Source organism: Tamandua tetradactyla, chromosome 9 (assembly GCF_023851605.1).
Source record: "Tamandua tetradactyla isolate mTamTet1 chromosome 9, mTamTet1.pri, whole genome shotgun sequence".
Taxonomy (NCBI): domain Eukaryota; kingdom Metazoa; phylum Chordata; class Mammalia; order Pilosa; family Myrmecophagidae; genus Tamandua; species Tamandua tetradactyla.
In genome coordinates, this window is record NC_135335.1 from 68,477,186 (window position 1) to 68,505,042 (window position 27,857).

At 33.0% G+C, this 27,857-nt stretch overlaps 1 protein-coding gene across 1 annotated transcript in view; it reads right to left on the reverse strand.

The window, feature by feature from the left end:
- Nucleotides 1-27,857, reverse strand: part of CDH18 (cadherin 18) — a 518,873-nt gene that overhangs the window by 33,879 nt on the left and 457,137 nt on the right. Inside the window, exons 8-9 of the mRNA XM_077115122.1 lie at nucleotides 24,011-24,147; nucleotides 4,266-4,387 (exon numbers count right to left, since the gene is read on the reverse strand). Coding sequence (XP_076971237.1) covers nucleotides 4,266-4,387; nucleotides 24,011-24,147 — 259 coding nt within the window. The remainder of the gene's footprint in view (nucleotides 1-4,265; nucleotides 4,388-24,010; nucleotides 24,148-27,857) is intronic.

Genomic DNA, 27,857 nt, shown 5'->3' on the forward strand with positions numbered 1-27,857 from the left:
GGTTATTTGGAATGTAATGGCTAATTTAGAAAATACAAGATGCACAGTTGATTTATAAAATCTGTTATAAATTAGTAGTTCATCAATTTTCTCCAATTCAAAAAAAAGTTAGATTTTTTTTTCTTTCCTTTTTCGGCATGCCAGCTGATAATTCTGCCAATGAGCCACCATTGTACTGCCCCTCCAAAAGTTAAATTTTAACTTAATTTGTCCCCTTCCTTACTTATGTTATAAGAGAATATATACATATATATGTATTAAGCACCAGAAAATATTCCTTTGATTGTACAATCAATATCATTCAATTTTACATATATAGTTACCGGTTTTCTTTTGTTGTTGTTCTTTAATGTTTCTAGCCTCCACAAGCTGCTCAATAGAGCTATTTTCCTTTTCAAAGAAAGTGCTACTCTCGATCTTATGGCAAAATAATTTTATATTTTTATTTGTCTAAATATGTCTTTTTGGTTTTTTTCAAAGGACATTTTTGATGGGAAAATAATTCAGGGCTTTCAGGTATTATCTTACAACTATAAGGAGCTGTCTTTCCATTGCTTTCCAGCTTTCATATTTTCTGATGAAAATTTTAGTATTGTTCTTTTTATGGTACTATGTCTTTTTTATGTGTATGCTTCTATTTCTAATTAAAGTTTCTATTTTTAAATACTTGCAGATTTATATGCAGCTATAACAAATACTATGGCAATAATATGTGCACCCTTTATTCAGTGATCCCCAGTTGTCAAATTTTTCAAAACTATAGTATCTTTCACAACCAGGTAATTGATACGCCTGCAGTAAAAATGCAGAATACAAAGATATTTCCTTCCCCACAAGGATCCCTCATTTTTCCCTTTTATGTTTGTACAGACTTCCCTGTTATTCTCACTCCGTCCTTAACATATGGAAAACGCCAAACTGCTTTCAATTTCTATAACATAGCCATGTCAAGAGTTATATTGATTGATTCATACATTATGTACATTTTTTAGAAAAGATTCGTGTTTTAAAATTTTCACTTGGCCTGACTCTCTGGAGATTTTTCCAGTTGTTGCATATATCAATAGTTTGCTTTTGTTTTTGTTCTTTAATTACTGATTAGTATTCCATGGTATAAGCATACTGCAATTCATTTAATCATTCAAACATTAAAGGACATCTGGGTTGTTTTCAGTTCAGGGATATTATGAATAAAACTGCTATAAACATTTTGGAAGGCATTTCCTGAGACCATAAGCCTTCATTCCTCAGAGATAAATGCCTAAGTGTGCAATTGATGGGTTGCATGGTACTTGCCCTTCTAATTTTTTTAAGAAACTTCCAAAATGTTTCCCAAGGTAGCTGTTCCATTTTATATCCCCAGTCATGCACAAATGAAGCAATTTTTCCACACCTCACCAGTATTTGGCGTCACTATTTTCTTTTCTATTTTAGCCTTTCCAGTAGGTATGTAATAATATCTATTTATAGTATGAATTTGCATTTGCATATTGGCTAATGGTGTTAGATAGCTTTCTGTGTGTTTATTGCATGTAGATGTCTTTCAATATGGTCGTTGCATGTCTGGCCTGTATAATCACTATGATGATTAAGGTCTGGAAACTCTCGTCCTCAGAAGGCTGACTTGTTCCCTTCCCAGTCCATAACCTGAAAAGCCAACCTCCAATCTGAAATCATTTATCATCTGTAAGTTTGAATACAGTTGAACTTTACAAAAAAAGGATTCGTAAGGTGTTTCATCTTCAATGTCGTATTTATTGGTTTTATTAAATCTGTCCTGTGCAGAAGAAATTGTTTCTGTTTCATTGCTTTATCCCACTACATGAATATATCAAAATAGATTTATAAATACCTAGGTGATTTCTAACTCGTGACAGTTACGAAAAAGACCACTATGAACATTAGTATATATATATCTTTTTGGTGGCTTCAAACACTTCTGATACAATGCACACTAAAATGGAATTCCTGGATCATAGATTATGCTTATGATTTTCTTTAGTAGATATTATCAAATAGTTTTCAAAGTGGCAGTAGCAATTTACATTCCTGAATAAATGACTTTTTAAATGCCAAATACAAAGAAAAATTTTCAGTCCATGTCATCTGGGACCACTCCTTCTGGTCAAAACTCTGTTCTTCCTACACAGCAAATCAATTTTGCTTGTTTGTTTATCTGGTTTCACTTCCTCTAAATGTTCTTTCTTATAATTTTTATTAATATTTCTTCAATTTTTCAACAACTTGATCCTTTACTGCTTTTTTTTCCTTATTCTCCAAAGAGTTTTCATGTACTCTCAGTGTTTACAGTATCAAATTCATACTGATGGTTCCCTAATTTTCTTTCTTTAGCTTATATAACTCTCTCTTGAATAGCATTACTAGCTTCTTACCCGCCATAGAAAGAATGACTCAGAAATGGAAAATTTACATGTCAAATTTAAATTCATTATCCGTTCTTTTTCTTAAGTGTACTTCTATTTCAAAACTCTTTCCCGAACTACTTAGTATAGAATTATGAAATTCACACATTGATTTCTTGAGTCCTCACCAAAGATTTATCCAAAGTTGACAAACCCATCACTTTCAAAATCTTTCTTTTAAAAAAGTTAAAACTCTCCTCACCAATTTTACTCTCACAACGTATGATAATAAAATGAGGTCGATCCATTGACATAATTGAAACTTGGTTTGGTAAGCAAATCACTTTCTATCTGTATCATACCATTCTGTTTGGAATGATGATATAGAAAACTATTTCAGGCCATGAAATGGCCATTTTGTTATAATGAAAAGTGAATAAAATATAGATCATGCATAGTAAGTATTTTTAAATATAATTTTCTTCAACATTTCTTCATTTATATTTCCTAATATTTTATGTGTAATTAACTTGAAAAAATAAGGAACAGATGACCATGTAGATATAGATTTTTTCTTCTGATAGGGAATTTAAAGCACATAAATAATGTGCCTCTCATGCACTTGCAATACTTTACGGTACTATATCATTCCGAAACAAGCTTCAAAATTATACACTGTGATATTGGAGGATATATTCATTCTGGATTACCAAAGATAGAAGAGTCTATGAGATTCAGCTGGACATACAGCTGGTCTACTTCTCTAGATTCATTTATGGCAGACAGACTATAAATTGGCTCTTCCTTGCATGTATGACTTTGTGTACCCTTAAGTGTGGGGGGGACCTGGTCTCATTTCTAACAAAAAAGAATAAGGCAAACGTGATTATATGTCAATCATTTGATGAAATTAAGTTATATAAGACTTTCTGCCCATCGGATTCCCTAGAGAGTCGCTTGTTGCTGAACTGATGAAGTAAATAGCTAGTTGAGAGAGTACAGGTGGCCATATTGGTAAGAAACTGCAGGTGTCCTCTAGGGACTACAAGACAGACTTGAAAAAGTGTGGAAAATCTTGAAATTCTCAGGCCTATAGCTACAAAGAACTGAATTCTGCCCAACAACTCACCAAGCTTAGAAGGGCTTGATGAGAACTCAATCCTGGTTGACACATAGATTTCAGCTTTCTGAGACTGAGCCAGGGACCCAGGTAAGGCAGAACCAGACTTCTGACGTACAGAAGCTATGACTCAATAAATATGTGTTTCTTGAATCTGTTCAATTTTTGTACTTTGTTATGCAGCATTGAAGACAAATGCACATCCCCTTCTACTTGCTCTCTGTGCCTCAGCCACTCTGGCTTCCCTTCAGAATTGATGTGCACATTTAACTGGCTGTCATGGGTACCCAGACTCCTATATTGTGTTTATGCCCTTCTCTCCTTCCTTCACCCTCTCCAAGCCCTAATACATACGCACTTCATCTTGCTAAAACCTTAATCATGGCACATATGTCATTTCCTCATATCCCCAAAATAGACTGAGCAGCTCCCCACTCCCACCCCCAAATCACATCTCCAACTTTCATTAGGACAGGAAAATTTGCTCTTTCCTCATCACCTAGAACAGGGCTATACAAAAAAGCACTCAGTATAATTTTACTGCCTTACAAATGCATGCATGAGGGAGTTGATTCTTTTTTGTTATATTTGAGATCCAGAGATAATTTATTTTTTATCATTAGAAAAACATATTTATGATACTTAAAATAAAGCATTATAAAATCATTTTCACTGAATACAAATATGACATTTGGGGATTTTGTGGATGATAACTAAGAATAATAGAAACAGAGTTGCTCATATTTTTCATTTAAATTATAGGAAGGAAGCAATTAACTTACCTGTCCAGGCTTAGAATTTTCACAGACAACAATATCATATTCCCTGGCAAGTTCGGGTGGATTGTCATTGACATCCAGAACTCTAATACCCACTGTGACATGGCTCAGCAAACCAGGATTGTCTGCAAAACACACAGAGATGTATTTAGTATTTCCATGCACACTTTAAATCCTTGGTTTAAAGCAAATCTCCTTAATACTGTAGCTTGTCACTAGATCCATATGCTTCAGGAGCACTCTTGGTAAAAGACAACTTTATGAAGGCACTCTTTTCTGAAACTCATTTACTTACAGAAAAATGAAAAAATGAACAGCAAGGCATGACATGAATGTTAAAATGATATTTTGTCATATCAAGGAAATTACATGTTATTCAGGAACTGGAGTGGGAGAAAGGTGTCAGACTTCATTGTATGCTGTCAGAGTCTAAGGGATGAACAATTGATTTCATCATTTATCTAAGAAGAGCACAGCAGTTGGTAAAAATGCATTGCATAATCTTTAGAAAGTTCAAGGTTTCAAATCTAAATAAACGCAGAGAAAATAGAAAGAAAAGTTCTTTACAGAAAGGACAATTTTCATCTTATAAGGGGATTTCTGAAACGTGGGACGTTAAGTCACACTTGGAAAAAGTAAAGAATAATTTAAGTCAGAACATAGCATGGTGCTCATATATAATCCTTGTAGACACCAAAATATAATATCCCGTACTTTAATATATGTATAAAAAATCCCCTGAGAGTCTTACATAAAATTTAAAAAGCAGGTAATTTCGGTGGTGTATGGATTTTTCAGAAAACAAAAGGGAAGAAATACTCCCCAATTCCTTTTCAGTGACCTGTAAAACTTTGTTACCAATACCTGGACATTGTCATTCATGAGAGATAATAGGTGTCAATAATTTTTACACAAAGTAGCAAACCCAACCCATCAGTGTGTAAAACCACTAAGTTCTGTCCTGATCAATTCATTGCTTTTAATGAATTCTTGCTTCACTCAGCAAGGAAGGAAGGAGGGAGGGAGGGAGGAGGAAAAGAAAGAGAGTAAGACAGAACAAAGCATAACATGTATCCACAAAGCTAATAGATTTAAGAAGGGACAACAAAGCATATTTATAAACCTCTCAGCAAATATAAAAAAATGATGAACAGAAATTCAATATCTGTATAAACTAAACCTCTCAGCAAATCAGTAATATAATATGCCATCACAAGCTGATTAAAGAACACAAAAAAAACTACAACAAATATCCTTAATTTTGAAAAACTAGCAAATCCAATTAATCAAAGTTAAAAGGAATGTAGAAATAAATCTAACAAAGTTTATGAAAAAATTATTATTCAGGACACTTTGCTGATATTCATTAAAGAAGACATAAATAATTTAAGAGCTTTGCCATGTCTGTGGTTAGGGAAATAAAATAGCACAAGAAAGTCTGCCTTCCCCAAATTGAAGAACATATTCAATGAAATCTAATACAATTCCAAAGAGAGAATTTCATTAAAATTGAAGCTTGGTTCTAAAATTTGTGAACTCTAAGATTATTCAGACTTGTATGTCGAGGAACAATAAAGGAAATGTTTATTTGTTAAGGCTCATTAAATGACATTGGAACTGATGACACTGTGACAATGATACAGAGATAGACAATCACAAAGAATGAACAAAGCCTGATCACAGACCCACTATATATAGAAACACAATATATGGTAAAAATAGTCCCTCAGGTGCATGGGAATAATATGGATTCATTAAGAAATGGTTTTAATACAACTGGTTATCTGTTAATAAAACAAACAAAATTTGAATCTTACTTTATAGATAAAAAATGAAAATAAAGTGCTCAATTGTACAAAGCAATACTATAAAAACCTTAAAGAATTTTCAGGCACATAAAATATGAAACTAAGGTACACAGAAGATTTTAAAACACAGTCATAATGGAAGCATTGATGAATTTAACATCATTAAAACATGATATTTTCATATCCTCCAAATATACTACAAAATGTGGTCAATATATTTGACATGTAACTGACAAATTATTTGCTTCTATATAAAAATGTTATTTCATATCATAATCTACTGAATCTATAGGAAAAAAGAGCAAGCGCAATGTAAAAATGAACAAAAATAAATAAAAAACAAAAAAGTATTAAAAAATGAACAAAAATATGAGCTTGTACTTAACATGCAGCAATATAAATGACAAATAAACAAATGAAAATTATATGGCCTTTCACTCTTTTCCTTTATAAGCAGTCAAAAGAAAAGTTTTGTATATTACTACAGTAATAAATTGTAATGAATATGAATTTAGTAATATACACACACTTCTAATGTTTCATAAATGCTGATATGCAAAAGAGAGGTTTTTCGCAAATTACATTTCTTTTGCCCCTGTATTTGATCTTAAGAATGGACACTGAACTTTATTCTGTAAATCAAAACTGTAAAGTTAAAATAACTCATCTCTATGTGCAATTAATTATATTAGGATTATTTCAGTACTTGACAGTTATTATAAAACTAAAAGTAGTTCATTTATCTCTAAAAATGTTCACAATTAGCCCATTCAATTAAATGAAAGAATCGAACAAGTATATATTTTTCTAATCTATTTACAATGATGCAGTTTTAGCGTTTATTTTATTATCCTCTTGGTCTCTCTATTCAAAATGTGAGCTGTTATAGCATTCATCCTCACAGAGAATCCAAAATCCATTCTGTGATCAGCTACTGTGCAGTCATTTGAACTTATATTGAGATCATACTTTTATGCAACCTAGAACTTCACTAACAAAATGAGTCACATATTATTTTATTTTAGTTTTATTTTTCTGGGTAAGCAACATCATCATAATAAACTTTTCTTATCAGTTACAATCAGGACCAGAAAGTTAATTAAAGCAAAACAACTAATATGGAAGGTAATTAATAGAAACAAAGGTACATAAATATTTTAAATGATTGTATTAAAGTACTTGAGTCATGGTCATTTGCCAATTGCAGGATGAAGGGTGAAAAACCATATTTCTAAGAATGTTTCTAGTTGCTGTTGCTATGCATTAATGTCACAACTTTTTATAAAAAAAATATATATAATTGCACACCCACAGCATCATCTATGAAGCCCAAATTTGCTTTATTCCAAGTGAAGTACTTGAAGACATGCTTTCAAAGCAGTCTAAGTGCAGCAATATTCCTGATTTTTATGAAATTCTCTGAAGTTTTTTAATTGTCTCACTTTTCCCCTAAAATAGTATTTATTTTCTAGCAATAGCTTTGTAAAGACTCATGAAAACATTCAGCTTATACTACACAATCCTGATTCCATTTTGCACATATATCTCATTCATTTACATAGTATTTGAATAAATTACATAGTTACTATTATGAGTTTAACAGGCTTTAAAATAATATTCAAGAAAAGAAACTTCTATTTTTTCTATGGAAAACAACTGATACCAGATTAGATTCCTACCACAAATGACTTTAAAAAAAAATGAAAATATGAAAGTAACTGTTTTCAGGTATTTGAAAATCTAAGAGAAAAAGAAAAAAACAAGTGAGCACCAAGATTGACTCCAACTTTGGCATTTAAGCGAAGGAGAAGATGCAAAAATCTCCAGTATGGTCCTCTTGAGTTGTCAGCTGAAAAATAAGCTATGAATGCAGAAGGCCTGAGTCTGAAAGCAATGGCAGAAAAAAAAAAAAAAAAAGAAAGAAAAAGTGAAAGGTACTATGGAGATATAAATGAAATTTAAATCCTAGAGTTTTGCTGGCTCCATGGGAGACAAAGGAGGTACAAGCAGACAGTAAATTCCTGTGAATTTGTTAAATACCATGGATATTTAATTGTGATACTAGCAAGGTAACACATTATTACTAAGTTCTCACTAGTGCTATAGAAATGAATATTCCAGGTCTGCCTTAACAAAACAAAAAAATAAGCCAAAAAACATCAAATAATGGGTCAGTATATTAAATGCCTTGCAGAATAAAATTTAACACTCTTCTAACGAAGACAGCAAACTTCATATGTTCAACAGTGAAACATTGACAGTGTTTCAGAATAAAATTAAAAAATTCCATGCCAGGAAAGTATAAACCTAACAGAGAAAGAAAGAAGATGAAAAGGCAGACTAAAAAAAAAAAACAAAACAAAACAAGATGACAAAATATTGTGAAAAGCAGATAAAAATGTTGTCAGCTATTGTGACTCAGTTTAAAATTTTAAATGAAAAGATGAACTAATAAAATAATTGATAGAAAGTCTCAGAGGAGATAAAAGGCATTTTAAAATGAGTAGGAACTGTATAAGATAAAAATACAATATCTGAAATGAAATATTCTCTGACTGAATATGGCACAACAGCAGAATACAGATTTCTATTAAAGACCATGGGATATTAACCACTATTGACTATATATTCAACCATAAAAATCTCTCAAAAGTTCCAAAGTATGAGAATCAAAGGTAGCATGTTTTTGATTACAAGAGAAATAAATTGCAAATCCACAAAAATAGGGCATCAGAAATATCAAAAAATATTTGAAAACAGAGCAAAATATTTCAGAATAGGTTATGAGTTATAAAACATTCAAAGCACAACAAATGAAAATATATAGGGTGTATCCAAAGCAAGATTTAGAAGGAAATGTAAAATTATAAGTCACTATACCAGTGATTTAAATATTTATTTATTAATACTGGAGAAAAGAGGTGCAATACCGGAGAGGATGAGGTAATACAAGACTGAAAACTAATTTAAAGTAATAGACAAACACTGGAGGAAATGAATAAACTATTCGTGGTGGTCTGGAGCTGCTATGTACCCCAGATAAGACCATGTTCTTTTGATCCATTTCCCTGAGTGCAGTTCTTGTTTCGGGTGGAACCTTTTCTTTAGGTTGTTTCAACTGAGATGTGACCCAGCCCATTCAAGGGGATACTTTTTTAATCCCTTTGGTACAGTCCTTTTTGAAAAGATAAAAGACAGAAAAATCCCAAAAAGAAAGCACAGAGAGAAAAGCTCCAGAGAAGCTAGGAGAGCACCTACAGGAGCTCAGAGAGGAAGCCACTGCAACCAGAACCTGAAAGCAATGAAATCCAGGAGCAAAAGATCACACTTTTGCTTTCCCAGTGACAGAGGTGTCCTGGATCCCAGCAGCCTGTCTTCATACTCCAAGTATTATTGTCCTGCGGATGCTTTAAGTTAGACATTTTCACAGCCAAAGAACTGCAATTTGTAAGTTAATAAATCCCCATTGAAAAATCCAACCCATTTCTGGTATATTGCATTCTGGCAGTTTCAGTTTACTAAAACCCAAGTAGTTTCTACTTTGCAAAAACAAAACAAAAGATATACAAACTCTTATTATATAAAGTGATCAAGAGGGAAAAAGAGAGCAACGCAAAAATTATCAACGACAGCTATTAAAAATGGGATCTTGGTACAAATCCTACAAATAATGAAAATAATAAAATGAGAGTTCATGCACAACTTTAAGCACAGAAAACTGCCAACTAAATCAAAATAAAACATTTATTCAAAGGTATAAATTACCCAAACTGACATACAAAATCTAAAGAGCCTTATATATTTAATTTACACTAAGTGAATAATATTTACCATCAATACAAACAACAGGCAAACAAAAACAAAACAATATAAAAAACAAACAAAAAATTAAACCTCCCATGTACAAATGGTTTCATTGGTCAATTCAGTGATGAAATTGTTTAAACATTTATAAGGGATATAATAGTAAGTATATGCAAATTCTTGCACAAAATAGAGGAAGAGTGAAGAGAGGAAGAATATCGCAACATAGTACCTTTACCAAATTCAAGAAAGGACATTACAAGTACAGAATATATATACATGCTTACATGTAATATTCAGACACACACCCACATACACACACACCAAAATACAACCACTGCTTTTGATGAAAGAAAAATCTCTAGAAACTAACTACAGAAGGGATTCAGAGCCAGAAAAATTATGTGCACTGAAAACCCACAACTCTTATCATGCTCATCAGTGAAAGGCTGAATGCTTTAATGCAAGGACTAGAAGAAAGGCAGTGATATATGTTTTCAACCCTTGTGAACACTATATTTTTCAGGCAGGAAAAGAGATAAAAGTCATATCAATTTTAAAATGAGAAGCAAATCTCCCTTTTAGCAGATGACATGATCATCTATGTAAAAATTCCCAAATTATTTACCCAGAGCGCCTAGAACTAATAAAAGAGTTTTGCAATATTTTAGATGTTATGTCAATGTGAAAAATTCAATTATATTTCTACAAGAATAAAAAATATTACAATTTTAAAATCAAGTTTACATACAAGAAAAAACATAAAAAATATGTGCAAGCTTTTTATGCTGAAACCTAAAATAATGCTAAGAAAAATTTAAAGACCTAGATATTCAAAAATATGTATCATGTTTATATATAAAAAAAACAATATTGTTTTGATGTCAATTCTCCCTAAATTGAACTGTAGATTCAATGCAAACCCAATAAAAAATTGTTGGACAATTTGACTTGATGATCATAAAACTTACATAAAAAATAAACATCATAATGTAGTCCAAACAGTTTTGAAAGACAAAAACATTGTAAAATTACATGATTCCAAGTCTTCTTATGAACCCACAAAATAATGACAGTATGACATTTGTGTAAGTTTAGATATATGATCAGGGAAAGAGAAGAGAGAGACAAGATATCATTCCACTCATAAGTTGTTTTTAGGCAAAGTTGCCAAGATATGTTAATGGGGAAACGATAGTTTTCATAGCAAATGGTGTTGGATCCATAAGAAATTCATACAAAGAAAATTAAACTTCATCCCTACTTCTAAACATATATGATATATAGCTAGAATAAACCATAGACATATATATACATACATATGTTCAGAGTTTAAACAGATAAGAAAAATAAAGGAAATATTTGTTGTCTTGTGTTTAGCAAATATTTCTTAGACAAGACACAAAAATCAAGAGCCTTTTAAGAAAATAGATAAACTATACTTTGTTCATAAAAATAACTCCTTTTCTTTGAAAGCTCTGTAAAGATGTTTTCATTTATAAAATGTAAAGATAATTCACAGAATGTGAGAAAATATTTGCAAAACATATATTTGATTAGATTGTTCATCCATAATGTATTAAAATTCAAAACATACAATGAAAAAGGCAAAGAACTTTCTAAAAATATGCAAAATTTGAACAGAAAATTCAGTGCAGGAAAACAGTCCTGGCAAACAAGAACATGAAAATGTGCAAATTAAAACAACGAGATGTTATTGCACATTTACTAGAGTGAGGAAGAGAAAAACTTCTGATAATGTCAAGGATGTGAAGCAACTGCTTGGGCAATGCAAAATGGTACAGTCATTTTGGCAAAAATTTGTCATAATTCCATAAAGCCAAACATATTACATGACCTAGCAATCTCACCCCTAGCTCGTTACCCAAGAGAAATGAAAGCATGTAGCCTCTAAAAACCTGGATGCAAAGATTTATGGCAGCTTTATAATAGCCAAAAACTGGAGTCAAGCCGTATTTCCATCAACTGATTAACTGACAAATTACAGTGCATCTATACAAGGCGATGCTAATTAGTAATATACGATTGACACAATGATATCGACAAATATCAGAAGAATTTTACTACATGAGAGGAATCAGTCATAAGAGTTGACCTACTATACCTTTCATTTTTATGAATTTACAAATGGCAAAACTATAGGCACAGATTATCCGACAAGTGGTTTCCAGCCTGAGGGATTTGTATACAGAGTATTAAAAATATTTTTATAAATATTAATTAAAAGAAATCATTTCAATAGGATGTCAACAATGAGACCACAAAAGAATGTATTCATATGACCAATAAATGCATGACAACACTGCTCAGCATTATTTGCAATTAGGGAGATGTAAATTAAAACCACAATATGTTCCACTATGCACCTACAACTGAATGGCTAAAACTAAAGGATTATTAGGATGTAGATCAACCAGGATTTTCACATTTTGTCAAACATTACAGCTAGTTATGAAAAAGAGTTTCTTATAAGGTTAAAACATGCACATGTCTGTATTGAAACATTCAACTCAGACATTTATCCAGAAAATGGAAACACCACACAAATACTTTATACAAATACTCACAGCAGTTTTATCCATAATAGCCAAGAGCTGGAAACAATTGATGTCCACACACAGTAAAATGGACAAACAAAATTTTATATATTCATAAAATCAAATACTATTTGCCAATTTATAAAGAATAAACTTCTGTTATAAAGACCATGAATGAATTTCCAAACTATTGGGTTCAAAAGCAGCAATATATATACATATACACTGTGCACCTAAAGTTACGTAGCGTTTGTGATTCCATTTAATTGAAATTCTAGCGAGGACAGAACTTAAGGTGGTATAAATCATAAATGTTACTTCAAAAGTGTGAGAAGTTAGTGGATTGATTATTAAGAGAAACTCTTTTCTAAGGCTATAGAAATGTTCTGTACCTTGATAAGGATGATTAATGCAACAAATAAGAGTTGTACATTTCAATATGTTGATAATATGCAATGGACAAGTACGAGCCGCACATACTACTTGTAACGAGTAACATGTAATAAGTAAGAGCTGTGGATCTTCACTGTAACATGTAAGAGCTGTCATTTCCGTACATGTCAATAATATCCAATTAAAAATAAAATTACAAGGATGAACAGAATGGTCATGCATTCTAGAGAGTATTTTACCAATTTGTTAGCATTCACTTCATTGGGGCATCAGCATAGCAAGTTGCACTTGAGATAAATCATAGTTGAGAAAATGAGATAATGAATTTATTTTGAGTTCTTTTATTGTAAAATGCTTTTGTAGAGAACTATATATCTGTTAGCATATTTTATTAATTATATACATAATAATTTATAAAACTATTTCTGATTTTTTCATCTGTTTGCTAATTTTCAGTGGTGTCCAAAACATAATTTTGCCTTGAAGATGAGCAAAGTGATGATTAACAAATAATTTAGCATATAGTTCAGTGATGTTTATGAGAAGATACTTCATTTAACCCTAACCATAATCCCTTGTTACCAATGAGAAAATGATCAGTTAGAAAGGTTAAATCACTTACGCAAGTTCCCACAATTTGTAATTAACACAAAGAATTTATATAAAGTCTAGCTCAATCTGCTAATGTAATGTAAGGACATTATTGGCTAATGATAAATAGGTATGTCAACATCCTTGATGAACATAAATGTAAAAATAGAGAAATGTAGATGATGAAACAATCAAGAAATCCACCACAGCCTACATTTATGTTAAAAATCTCTACAATATGCTCTGATTCATGTACAGAATTTGGAACATATTTTCTGTAACCTTCAAAATGCTATAATTTCAGGTTACACAGAAGCTGAAACTTTTAAGAGAGTTGATGCTATTATGGAGCCAGATGTACATATACATATTTTAGAGTGGAATTTTGCTGCAGTAGGATGAAATGTATTTCTAAGAGAGATTTAACTCAAAGATTTAACACACTCAAATTTATCTTTCATTCACTGATTATATTTAGGTATTTATTCCAAGTGCAAGCCAGCATTCTCTCTTTGGAAATTATTCAAAATACCTCCTACACTGTATTTTATGCTCTTAGCATGTGTCCCAAAGGTATATACCTAGAGGAGCCTTTCACATTTGCAACAGGCAATAAGTACAAAATATTTATATATTTATATAAGCAATGTTCATATCTGAAGCACAAAAACCTGAAAGCAATCATAGCTATTAACAGTCACATGTATGAATTAAAATCAATGTATTTATCTCATTACAGTGAAAATGAATGTAGCTCAACTGCACTTTTCAACTTAGATGATTCTTAAAAACATAGAACTGAAAAACAACCTCAGAAAATGTATATAATGTTACCCCATCTCATGGGTATTTATGCATCTATCTATATGAAAGATATACACACAGATTTGGAAATAAACATAACTAGGTATATATGCAGCCAAATTTGTATTTGGTAAAATTACAAAGAAAAACAATGAAATTAAAGCATAAAATTCAAGATATTAGTATTCGATGATAGAAGAAAAGTGTACACACACATACACACACACACTCATATGTAGGAGGGTTGTATAAAATTGTTTTACCTATTCGAATTTATTTTCATTAAATTAAACCATTCTAATTTGTCTAGAATTTTGATATCAAGATTGGGCTATTATAATGAATAAGCCCTCAAAGTATTCACATATTAGATTAAAAACAAACAAAATTTATAGATATTGTAGTTGCCTCACCAGATTCATCCCCCTCGCTCCCTGTTGTGTAGAAGTTAAGAGTTTGGGATGGTATTGATTACAAACAACACTAAAATGTGCTGCTTTTTGGCACTGAGCCAATCAGGATAATCCCATACTTTTTTTGCCACAGTAATTAATTCAGCTATTGGCCTAAACTTCCTATTAAATACAACTTTTAAAAGGCAGTATACTGGGTGGTGTGGTGATGGTTCAGTGGCAGAGGTTTTGCCTGCCATGCCAGAGACACAGTTTTGATATCTGGTGCCTGGCCATGCAAATAATAAATAAATAAAATAAAAATAAAAATAAAAATAAAAATAAAAATAAAAATAAAGTGTACTGTTCATGAGGATGAGTTCAAAAGTGGACAAATAGGAGTCAACTTTTCAACAGTTCTCCAAAGTGATAACCTTTCTCCCCCTGGATATGAGTGAAGATTTGTATGCCCCAATTTATGGTGGTACATACCCTGCTACTATGTAGATTATTCAAGGTTCTTCAGAGAAACCAAGAAATTTCTTATAGGGATTGGCTTATGTAACCATGGGAATTGGCAAGCCTGAATTCTGTAGGGAAGGCCACAATTTGGGAACTCCAAAGAAGCATTGCATTGCCCAGGAGAAGCTGGCCTTCTGAAGTAGAAATGGAAATTCTTCTTGACTTCTGAAGTCCTCAGTTCTCCCTTTAAGACCTCCAACTGAGTGGATTGCTGAAGGCACCTCCTTTGTAGATATAGATGCAATTAACCTTAGAAACAGCCAACTGACTATATATGCAAATCCATCTTTGAAATATTCTCACAGTAATTACACAGAAAAAGCTTGTTTGACTAAATAACTGGACACCATAACCTAGCATGTGGACACATCACCATAATCATCACACTATGTTAAATTTAATATATTGCTTGTTTCTTGTTTCTATGATGCAACGATACTAACACAAAAGATGGTATAAAGTATTGTAGAAAAGAGGATCAAAGAAAACCTGAAGGCTAACTTACCTCTCAAATTTAAAAGCACATCAGTCTAGATACCTAGTTTAAATTTTAGGACAGATTGAGTTTTATTTTTATTATTGTTGTTATTATTATTATTGTTTGTGGCTGAAAACATCCTAATTAATTTGGTTGTAGCTATAATCCAAGATGGCACCCAATACTCACCTCCTGTTATTCATACTGTGTATAATCATCTCCAAAGTTGATTAGGGTTGATCACTTTGAAAAATAGAATATTACAGAAATAATGTTATTTGGCTTTGGAGGCTAGATCATAAAGAAGATTGTCACCTCTTTCTTGGACAACTGTCTCTATAGAGACTAGTCATCACGTCATAAAGGCATTCAAGCAATCCTATGACAAAATCCAGGAGGTGAAGAACTGAGACCTCCTATTAACAGCCAGCCACAACTTCCTAGCTATCTGAGAGAGCCATGGTGGAAGGTATCCTGCAGGCCTCACCACATCTTTATATGCTTTCAGCTCCAGCCAATGTCTTGAAGATAACTTCATGAATAACCCTGAATCCATATCCCTGACCCACAAAAATGTGTGAAATAGTAATATCCATTAATGCTTTAAGTCACCTTATTTTGGAAAAATTCATTGCACAGAAATGGATGACTACTGGACTGATATATACATGTGCAAATATTTTAAGCAGAATATGTTATTTAATTGCTTTTGATAATTGGCTAAAGCAATGCCAACATCTTTGTGTGCTTTTACCTTTATGTGTGAAGAAAGAATACTAATTAGTGTCCCTTAGTGTACTACGGGAAATTGCTAATATGAACACATTCATGGAAGAAGTATATCAAAAACAAGCATGTTCTCAGTAGCAAAATAATTTCTGGAAGCTAAAGGGACATAAACCACCTATTCCATAGTATGGGCTTTGTGTTGTTAGAACCTGCTGCTGATTAAAAGGCAAAAAGGAATATTATAATGTCCTAAATTTAATTTGCATCCCTCAAGTAGACAACTGGATTAAATTAAAAATTTGTGATTTCTAATCTTTGAATGTGTTTGCATGAGAGCCAAATTAAAACTAGAAAGCTTCAATGAATAAAGAAGATACAATCATTTGTGTCCAAAATGAGGTTTGTATGTAAGCTGTACAGAGAAAAGGGAATGAGAAAGCAAAAGCAAATATTCATACTAATGCACAGAATATGCAATATATGCAATTTTTTTGTTGTGTTGTCTGATTTGTGAAATCTGATAACAGGAGAACCTTTTGGATTCATCTGACTTTGAATATAAGACCATTTCTCAACTTTATCTCCTTTGGAACCATATTTTTCAAGCAAGCATAGAATGGGTAATAAAGTCACGTTTTGGTAAAGAGGTCACATGAAATACATTATGACATTTAGTGCAAAGAACAAGAAGAAATATAATATTTTATATAAAATAAATATATATTTTAGAGATCATTGAGTTGTATGGTTGTGGTAGTTAGATTCAGTTGTCAACTTGGCCAGGTGAAGGCATCTAGTTCTGTTGCTGTGAACATGAACCAATGGTACGTGAACCTCATCTGTTGCTGATTACATCTGCAGTCAGCTAGGAGGTGTGCCTGCTGCAATGAATGACGTTTGGTTTAATTGGTTGGTGCTTAAATGAGAGAGCTCAATGTAGCACAGCCCTAGCAGCCCCACACACCTCATCTCAGCATTCGCAACTCAGCCCAGGCCTTTGGCGATGCAGAAAGGAATCACCCCAGGGAAAGTTGCTGGAACTCAGAGGCCTGGAGAGAAGGCCAGCAGAGATTACCCTGAGCCTTTCCATGTAAGAAAGAACCTCAGATGAAAGTTAGCTGCCTTTCCTCTGAAGAACTTAACAAAATAAATCCCCTTTTATTAAAAGCCAATCCTTCTCTGGTGTGTTGCATTCCAGCAACTAGCAAACTAGAACAATAGTGAAGTTGCTTGAGAGGTAAAATAGGTGGCGAAATAAAAGGGAAAGATTACTAAAGTATTAATAAATTAGTATTAACTAAGGACATTTATAAAATATATGGAAATATATGAAAAGAACAAACTAGACCTGAGTTCCCTACAGCCAGTGTAAAAATATTATAATTAAATGTGAAAAGTACGATATATAAGATGTACAAAGTTAGGATGCAGATGGAAAGACTTGCACAATTTGTTTGAGTAGGTGAGAAGCCTTCACAGATTCAGGAACATTTGAAATACATCTTCAAAGTAAATGGGTGTTGGGGGTGCAAGTGTAGAGCAGTGGTAGAATTGTTGCTTGCCATGATGGAGACCTGAGTTTGATTCCCAGACCATGCACTTCTCCCCCACCCCCCCAAAAAATAAAATTCAACAAATGGAGCTGCAATAACAGGATAGTCACAGGGAAAAAGAATGAAATGTACACCTATCTTGCAGCATACAAAGAAAAAAAGTAAATGTGTGCTCAAAAGAACAACAGAACGAGATAAGAACATTGAGAAATGATTACAAAATAATTAAAAGAAGACGGCCTTGGGATGCACGGGTGGTTCAGTGGTTAGAATGCCCATCTTCCATGCGTGAGACCAGGGTTCAATTTCCAGACCATGCACTCCCCACCCCAAATAAAGAAAAGAACATGGCCTTTTGGAGGATCTATGACTAAAACCTAAAACCAAGTTTAATGTTCTTAGAGGATTAAGTTGAAAACAAAGAGGGTGGAGGCATTAGAAAATCCATACATTTCCTGCATTTATTTTATTTCTTAGGCAATGACAACATGTGTGTTTGTGTGAATGTGTTGGATGTGTTTGTGTAAGAGTATGTATGTGAGTGTTTATATACATACACACACTCATGGAATTAGTAGCAAATTGGATCTATAATATAAATATAATTTGGTTTGGAAATGATGTTTTTTAACCTTAACATCTAATAAGAATCATCTAGCGCTGTAGTTCTCACACTTTTTAGCATGTGAGAAAAACTACCTGGAAGACTTGATAAAACCCAGTTTGTTGGGTCACACCCACAGTTGTTGCTTCGATAGATATGGAGTAGGGACTGAGAGCCTGCATTATTAAATTCCTTAAGACCACCTTTTGAAAACCACTGACTTGAAACTCAAATTACAAAGGCCCTTTTCACAGAAAATTGAATCCCAGTATATTGGGATGGAGACTGTTAACGCCACTTTTAGAAATACTCAAGGTGATTTGAATTTGTAATATGTAGCCAAGGTTGAGACCCAGAGGCTGAGAAAGATCACTCTGACAACCATGTGAGTGATACAGTATGTGATACAGTATGTGATAGCATTGAAAACAGAATACACATGCTAACTTTTACTCAAACTTCACCTCAAGTCTGTATCATAGTTTATCATGTCCATGAAACCTGAATTGATCCTAATAGAGAGAATAAACTATTCTAGTGTAGCGTTCCCTTAGTCCCTAAAAATCCTGTTGTCATTGTACTTATCTGCAATGCAATTAGCTGCTTATCTTGTCCTCTGCACTACAGGCTTGATTCCTCAGAGGCAAAATAATATCCTCAGTGTCCTTAATGTCTAGAATATCACGCTGCTGAGCAAGTTTAGTTGCTTAATACAACTTGGGTGAATCAATTAACAAATTCTTTAGAAGAGATTAAAGTCCACCATATTAAAGTGCTGAAGTGGAAGCTAAGGAAAAAAGAAATTCCAAGAAGGAAAAAAAAATGATTAATATAGTCAAGTGTCTGAAAGAAATCAGGAGAAGATAAGAAACAGAAAGTAATAATTGAATTTGGCTATTAGAGATTTCAGAGAGTCACTGGTGACAGTACAGTCACTTTCTGAAAAGCAATAGGGACAGAGGAATATATTATCTTGAATTAATAATTTAATGAGGAAGTACAGAAGGATGATATTCATTTTAATAATATTAAGACTATTTATTGAGTATCCACTTGTGCTAGCTATTTTAGTAGGTAATGTTAGTAAAGGAAATATTGGTTATAGCCTTTAAGTTTGAAAGAAAGTTTATGAGTCAGTAAAAAGGAAATGTGGCCCCCATCCTCAAATGTTTGCAAAGATGTTTTCAGGTCTATTATATGTATAATTCTTAAGATTAGATCTCTTGGTTATTCAATAAAGCTCTAATTTAGGTATTAATGTAAAAGAATTTTGGCAATGTTTTTCAAGTCCCAGGTCAAGCTTAAAATATGGAAATACTCTGAGTGGTCCTGATGCAATCAGATGAACCCATATAAGGAGACAACTATATCCAGCTGGTGGTAGAAGTCAAAGAGATTCAAAGCATGAGCAGGATTTGGCACACCATTGCTTGTTTGAAGATGGTAAGAGTCAAGTGAGAAGGAATTCAGAACAGAACTTTCTAGGCAATCTCCAGTAGCAGAGCTGTCCTGAGATATCAATCCAAAAGCTAATGGGGATCTCAGACTTCTGTAGCGAACAAAATTCTGTCACCAAAAATGAGCTTGGAAGCCTCTTCTCCAGGTCCTCCAGATAAGAGTCCAGCCTCAGCCATCACCTTATAAGGTTCTCAATAGAGAACCCAATTGAAACTGCCTGGGACCTCTGACCTACAGAAACCATGTTATGATAAATGGATACTATTTTAATCCATTAAGTTTGTGGTTCATTTTTGTATAGCAATGGAAAACTAATGCATGGCATCAAATAACTGCAGTATGGATTACACAGGAGAGAGATATCATTACCTGTAATGAAAATGCTTCACAGATACTTGTTGAGAAAGGTCTGGTCTCAAACACTGTGCTATAAGATGGAAATACACCACTTACTGGTTCCCTGAAAACAGGCAACTTATTGAATTTATTTGATTCTTAGTGTCTTCTTTAAAATTTGAAAATAAATTTATCTCACAGTATAAATACAAATACAAACCATACAAAAAATACAAATCAGTAAAATACATGAGCAATGCTTGAGTTTGATAAACTCAGAAGGGCCATAGTGGAATTAAAACAAAACTAGGAAAAAATAGTATTTAGATTCTGATTTTTTAATTAGCCTCAGTTTCTTATCTATCCCATGGAAGTAATATCTACCCTATTTCATTGAGATTTTCATTGGTATGATGTCTGTAAAAGTACACTTTATAAGTGTATACCATATATAAAGGCTATTCATTATGTTCAGCAGTAGCAATAAAAATATTATAGCCCGGACATGTGTTTTTGGCCTTTACCATATAATTGGGCAGCTGAATGACCACTCTACCTTTGAACCATATGGCAAGAAACAAGGTAGAGCCAGACACCATGTAAATGACAGCTCCAGTGCATCCGGGTTCTACCTGCAGGTTCACAGGACTCCACCTTCAGCTGTGACATCCCAGATGCTTATATTTGGTCACTGGCATAACGCCTGTTTACCTGGAGAAAAGCGCATCATTTTTTCTTTGCACAGAGGTGGTTTTCCCTCATTCACGCTTACATTCTGATGCACTGCTTCTACTCAGAGAGGGCAACTTTTTCTTACTTGTGCAAAGAACCAAGTAGGCTAAAATCCAGCCTGAAACATCAACTGCTGAATGCAATTCTGTAGAACAACAGGATTTTCAGAAACTGTTACAAGAAGGTTTTTAAAAATCCAATTTGACAAACTGTCCACTGCGTTTCTAAAAAAGAATATGCTCGAAAAAAACCTAGGTAATTTGATGTTGAAGTTAAGACATACAGATAATTGTATATGGAAGGGCTTCTAAATATATTTAACAGACACTTAGGGCAAGCTTCAGTGTATGAATGAGCACTTTCCTAAATACAGTGTCCCAACATGGCTATAAAATCTTAAAGCTCATTCTTTATATATACCTGTTTATGATGAGGATTAAATTATATTTTAGTAATGCTCATTGAGGTGGTTTCTAAAGCTTTTTTATTATCATCTATAAAATTCAAGATTTTACTATTTATTATCCTGTTTTACTTAGTAGGTATGCATAAACTCAATTCTCATATAAAGTGCCAGCAAATAATAAAAATATATATATATTTTCCCTAGTAAAAATCAAATATTTACCTTGGTAATGATTCATGCAACATAGATTTTATGATGTATATGAGGTCATACATACTGATAGATGAATTTCTACTTGATACAAGTGTCATTGAGCTAGGAGGTGTATTAGAAGCAATTTAAAGTACGGTTTCTGACCTAAATATATCTGGAATTTAAGTCAAAGTTGTTTTGTAAAAAGTTCCTATTGTCTTTAACAAATAATCATTCTCTCTGGGGATTTTTTCCCTTCTGTCTTTCTGTGCAAGAAACCTGTTTCCAGGAAGAACTATGCAATCTTTCTTGAAGGATTTGTCCAAAACCCTTACATTTTCTTGGATATATGAATCTTTTGTTATTCTCGCTAATTTTGACTGGGTCCTTACTAATTGACTTCCATTAATTGTCCTTGGGAGACAATGAACACACAATTACACACTGTCTGGTTATTTTGACAACTAAAATTAGCCAGAATTATCACAAAGGAACCCATTTATGGGTTCTTTACAACCTCCATTTAAACACAATTAGTGAGTGCTTATTTAAATGAAAATAGTATATTGAAAAAAACGGTCTACTTAAAAGCTACTTGAGCTGATTTTTAGATGGAAATATGAAAAATCCAAGGAGGATTAAAGAGACTGGATTAGCCTGATGATCAACTGGTAACAAAAGGCAGAGTAAGAGAGCAGTCACCACAATGAAATGCTACCTCAGATCCACTAGGATGGCTGTATTAAAAATGTCAGAAAATAAGACATATTGGTGATGATGTGAAGAAATTGAAAATCTCATGTAATGCTGATGGGAATATAAAATGTGGCACCCATTTTGGAAAACTGGTTAGAACTTTGTTAAAACAGATAAACATAAGAGTTATCATGTCATCCAACAATTCCACTCCAAGAGAGATGAAAACATATGGCCACAAAAAACTTACAAATGCTCAGAGCAGCATTCTTCATAATAACCCAAAGGAGAAACAATCCAAACGGATATCAACCAAAGAACGGAGAAATAAACTGTTGAATATCCATACAATGCAGTATTTTTCAGCTATAAAAAAGGAATGAAATGCTGATACATGCTACTACATATATGAATCTTGCAAACATCATCTCAAAGGAAGGAAGTGAGTCAGAAAGGACTATATATTGTATTTTATTTTGTCTGCAATTTATTTATATTGCATGAAGTGTCCAGAGTAGTCAAAACTGTAGAGACTGTATAGGGCTGGGTTGGGAAAGTGGTAAGGAAGGATTAGGGAACGTGACTATGAGGTAAAGGGTTTCTTTTTGAGGTAATTAAAAAATGCTAAAATCGATTGTGGTGATGTATGCATGAATCTGTGAATATATTCAAAGCCATGGAATTGTCCACTTTAAATGGGGACATTGGTTTATGAATCATATTTCAATGAAGCTAGTAAAAATATTTTTAAATGTCCTAAATACTCAGTGAATGGTAGCATAATTCATTTTACATAGAATTAGTGTACCTGATTTCTAATACTTTTATGGTTCCCTCATAAACATATTCAAAGCTCTCATAAATCATTTAATCAATGTAGCTAGCTAGCTAGCTGTTTATTTCTCTCTCTTTCTAATTTATCTATCTAATTTGCTTATACAATTCTAATCTGGAGCAATCAATACATTTGTCCTATTTCCTGATATGTAAGAAATGATTTTATTATCATGATAGTAGGTCTATTTCTTATTTTATTTTAACTTCATTTTAACATAGGCATATCCACTTTTTTTGAACTCAGAGATGAATATTGATACTTTTTTTTTTTTGGTAATTGAGTTTAAATGTCTACTACAAAATACTATTCTGGATGGGGATAGAAAGAGAGTCTTCTCCAGATTTACATTATTTGTTTCTCTTTAAGAACTCTTAATGCTGCTTTTTGAAATTTCAAGAGAAAATCTTTTCTCTAATTTCGATAAGTATCAATTGAACCTTGATCATGCGTGCTATATTGAAAAAATTACCCAAGCACAATTATAGATTTTTTTTCTTTTTAAAGTGCTGCATGAAAGTATCCTTCCTTCTCTTAGGTAAGGCATAGGCACATGAGAAAAACAGTCCAATAATTAGGACAGGAACCAAATGCTCTTGATTCAAAGAAAGTGACTAAGACTTCTGTGATACCAATTTTCTACCACTATTTAGAGCTTAAAGTAAGGAAAATGTTTTAAGATGTATTTACTGCTGTATTTTAAAATTAGAAAATGTATCAATACATTCTGTATGTTAAGCTAGATACTGGCATCAAAAATTAAAATAGTGAGATCCCTGTCCCCAAGGAAATCTCAGTAAAAGTTTTCACAGGCAAATGACATCTTTTCCTATGATACACAGAGTGAAGGAGTTTACCTTTTTCTGAAGCAGCAACTGTGATATTGTACCACGGAGTTACCTCTCTGTCAAGAGCCTTTGTAGTCTTAATAGTTCCAGTGTTGGCATCAATATAGAAAAATCTGTCATCTTCGGCATTGTAGTCAATGAAGTATCTACAGAAAATAAATGACAAATCTTTTTACTCAATATGTAATGAATAAACTAAAACTGAACCAATGGTGGTATTAAAATATATTCAAAGATTTAAATACATATTTTAATTTACACATTTTCCTCCTTAGCATTTTTATGAGAACTTTATACAGAACATATGACAATTATTTTTCTCTAAATCAGTTCTTCTTATTATTTTTTTTCTCATGGGCAGGCACTAGGAATTGAACCTGGGTCTCCACCATGGCAGCCACCGTGGTCAGCCCCAGCCCTTAATTTTTGATGAAATTCAATTACTAATTAAAATAATTAAAACAAAACAAAGAAAACCATGTATATTCCATGTATAAAACTAAATACTAGAAAACAGTAGTTACTAAGGTATAGACAAAAAACAATTGCCTCTGGTTGGTCTCCAATATATTGCTTTGTCATATGTGCATACTAATTAGGATGAAAGGAGATATGAGTTGAACCCTAATATTGTATTGTATCTGAAGTTTGGGAATAAATATAAAAAAGTAACAGGCAAGACTTCATTTGATTACCTTCGAATTTCCATCACTTTTGCAATTGTTTGATCAAAGAATGAGGAAATAAATAAATGAGAAGGAATTCATATTATTGGCCCCAAACTTCATCCCTCCCTAATTCATGTAACTTTGCAGAGCTGTTTCACATTGGGTTTGGTCTGGGACTTACATTAGCAACTCAATGAGGTTACAATGTTGGTGCCTTCCTCTGAGTCTATGTCTCAAAATATTTTGCATATATTTTTTTTGTGCTATGCCATTGCCAGAAGAAAAACATGAGACGGTTAGTCCATTGGTCCAGGAAGAGGCTAAAGAGACATGGGGCGGTCATCCCAGAGCTCCCTATTCCTTATACAGATATATGGGAGAAGCAGAGATGTCAAACAAAGGCCCACCTAGTTCAGCAGACCCTTAGCTAATCCACAGATGCATGAACTACGGTTATAAATGACTTTCTTTATGCACATACTAGTGTGGGGTTATGCATTATTCAGCAATATCTATGTAATAAAAATATATATAAATAATATAGAACAATCACTTGATATTCTAGACATGATCTAGACTATTTATAGAGCTACCTCATTCTTTTCTTAAGGCTTTTCCCTTAAAGATCCTCTTAAGTTCCAATAATGCTTCCCTCTCTTTAATTTCAAATTAAACACCATTTCTTCTTATCCTGAAAAATGAAAATTAATTGATTATATGAACAGTGCTAGGAGAAAAACATTTGAAATAGAGGGAACCAAAATGAAGTGCCCTTTTTAAAAAATCTAAAAGTGAGACATGGTCAAAAATCAAGTGTACGTGAATATGGTTACACAAAGTAAATAAGGTGGATGGCCAGGAGGTAGGATAAGAAAGCCCTGTAGGAAATGTATAGTAGTTTTATTTTTTTGTAAAAGCAATGGGAAGATTTTTTCAATAGAAAGTAAAAGTTATATTTATGTTCTGGAAAAATCTGCAATCCATCTACACTGGATCTTGGACTGCAGAAAATTAAAAACTACTCAGAAAGTAAATGATGTCCTCTTAGACAATGGTTAAAAAACAGAATACAAGAATTGCATGAGATAGTATTATATATTTGTACAAGCTATAGAACTCATTGGATTGGCATTAGTAGAGGGGAGAAATCACAAAAGACCATGTGTGAGTGTGTGAGTGTGTGTGGTATGGGTATATGTTTTTTATTTACTATATGATTTATAGACCATTTAATGAGATGTAAAAAAAGTTACAAAACAATATGGGAGATTTTGGTAATTAATTTCATTGACAACGATATAAATATATGGTAGAAAAATATAGAATTGGACATGAAGTGTGTTTTCCTGGTAGGAACTAATCATTTTAGATATACTAGTATAAACTTAAGGTAATGGGAAAGGCTGAACCTCTTTTAAGAGAGAATGATAAGAGAAAAGGAAGTGAGAGCTGAGCTCTGAAGCCTGCAATATTTTGACTTCTGAGGCAGCCCCACACCTGGAGAAGAAAAAGTGCAGCTAAGGGAGAGGAACAGTACACAGGAGGGAGAAAACAAGCAGAGCAAAGGAACACGGAAGCCAAGAAGAGAGAGTGTTTTTTTTTTTTTTTTTTTTTTTAAAGGAAAGACAGAGAGAAGGAAGGAAGGATAGAAGGAAGAAAGGGAAACATTTTTAAACATTTTCTTGTTTTATTGTATTCTGTTTCTCCGTTTTTGTTACATGGGCTGGGGCCGGGAATCGAACCGAGGTCCTCCGGCATAGCAGGCAAGCACTTTGCCCGCTGAGCCACCGCGGCCCGCCCGAGAGAGTGTTTTAAGTAAGAAGTGGACAATGGTAATGTTTTCTGACAGGAGGGTAAGTGATGTTAGTAAGAAGTGATTGGATTTGGCAAGATGCATTACCTGACAGAATAGTTTCAATAAAATGCCAAAGGATGTGGAATTTATTAGAGTGAATTCAAGAATATATTGAAGGTGCATATTTGAGGAGCCATAAGTTAGGACTACTTAGAAGATAAATTTTCTCCTGAGGTTGGAGATCAAAGAAATGATGCTTAATTTCATCAGAGAAATGGCTTCAAAGAGAACATTTTTTGTTTTTTATTTTTTTTTCAATATGGGAGATATTAAGCATTGCTCTTACCGAAGGGAATGACCCTCTTGAAAGGGGAATACCCCAAAATGTGAAACGTATGAGAAAATGAGAATGACTGGGTGCCACAGCACAAATGTAAGGGTTTTTCATTAAAAGTAACAGGGAAACTTCATCTACCGTAGCATTAGGAAAAACTCAGAAGCTGAATAAAAGCATATACAGAGCTAATGATTGTGATGATAGAATGCGACAAAACTCATCATATTTCCTAGCAGAAAATGAAATTATAATTGCAATATAAACCCAAGTCTCTCACAAGGCATAAAGTGTTAATAAGGCATATAGAGAATATTAGGATGTGAAATCTCAAAACTTCCTGTGGTACCACTGCACAAATACGGCTAAAATATTAACAGCCCCATACAGAATGAGATCAGAGAACATACCAAGAACTTCAGGTGTTTATTTAATTAAAATAAGACCTAAAATCTGACAGATCTTATCCTTAGAATTGTGTGATCAAAACACGGAATTGATTGTTGCATTGTTCTCAACAACATCCATGTATTTTTTGTAGAAAGTTCAATACCACAAAGAAACAGGAAAGCACACATGTCTAATGAAAACTTTATTAAAAGAAGAGAAATTAAATCCAGATTCTACACATTAGTGAGAAAGAGATATATTATTGAGGTTTTCCAAAGTATGATGTTGTGTTGATTTGCAGCTATAAGTACCGGACAAAAACATGTTCTTTCCCTGCCTCAGCCAAATAGTGTGAGTATTCAATGGACAATGGTATTAAGATGCATGTGGCACCTTTAGAAGTTCAGTTTCGAACTAATGTGCACTGAACTTGCTATCATAAAGACAGAAGTAAGGAACATTGGGCAAGCAGACTCACAATTCTAAGAGAATACCTGTCTCTCCATTGTATATCAGAAGCAGAAAAGTTTTACTCGAGGTTTCACAGGTCCACATACTGAGAGGAATTGTGCCCCAGGACAGATCACATCTATAATCAATTTAGATGAGACTTTGTAGTTAACATTGTTTCTGAAATGTCTTCTGGCTGTTGGAAGGAATATATTTTGC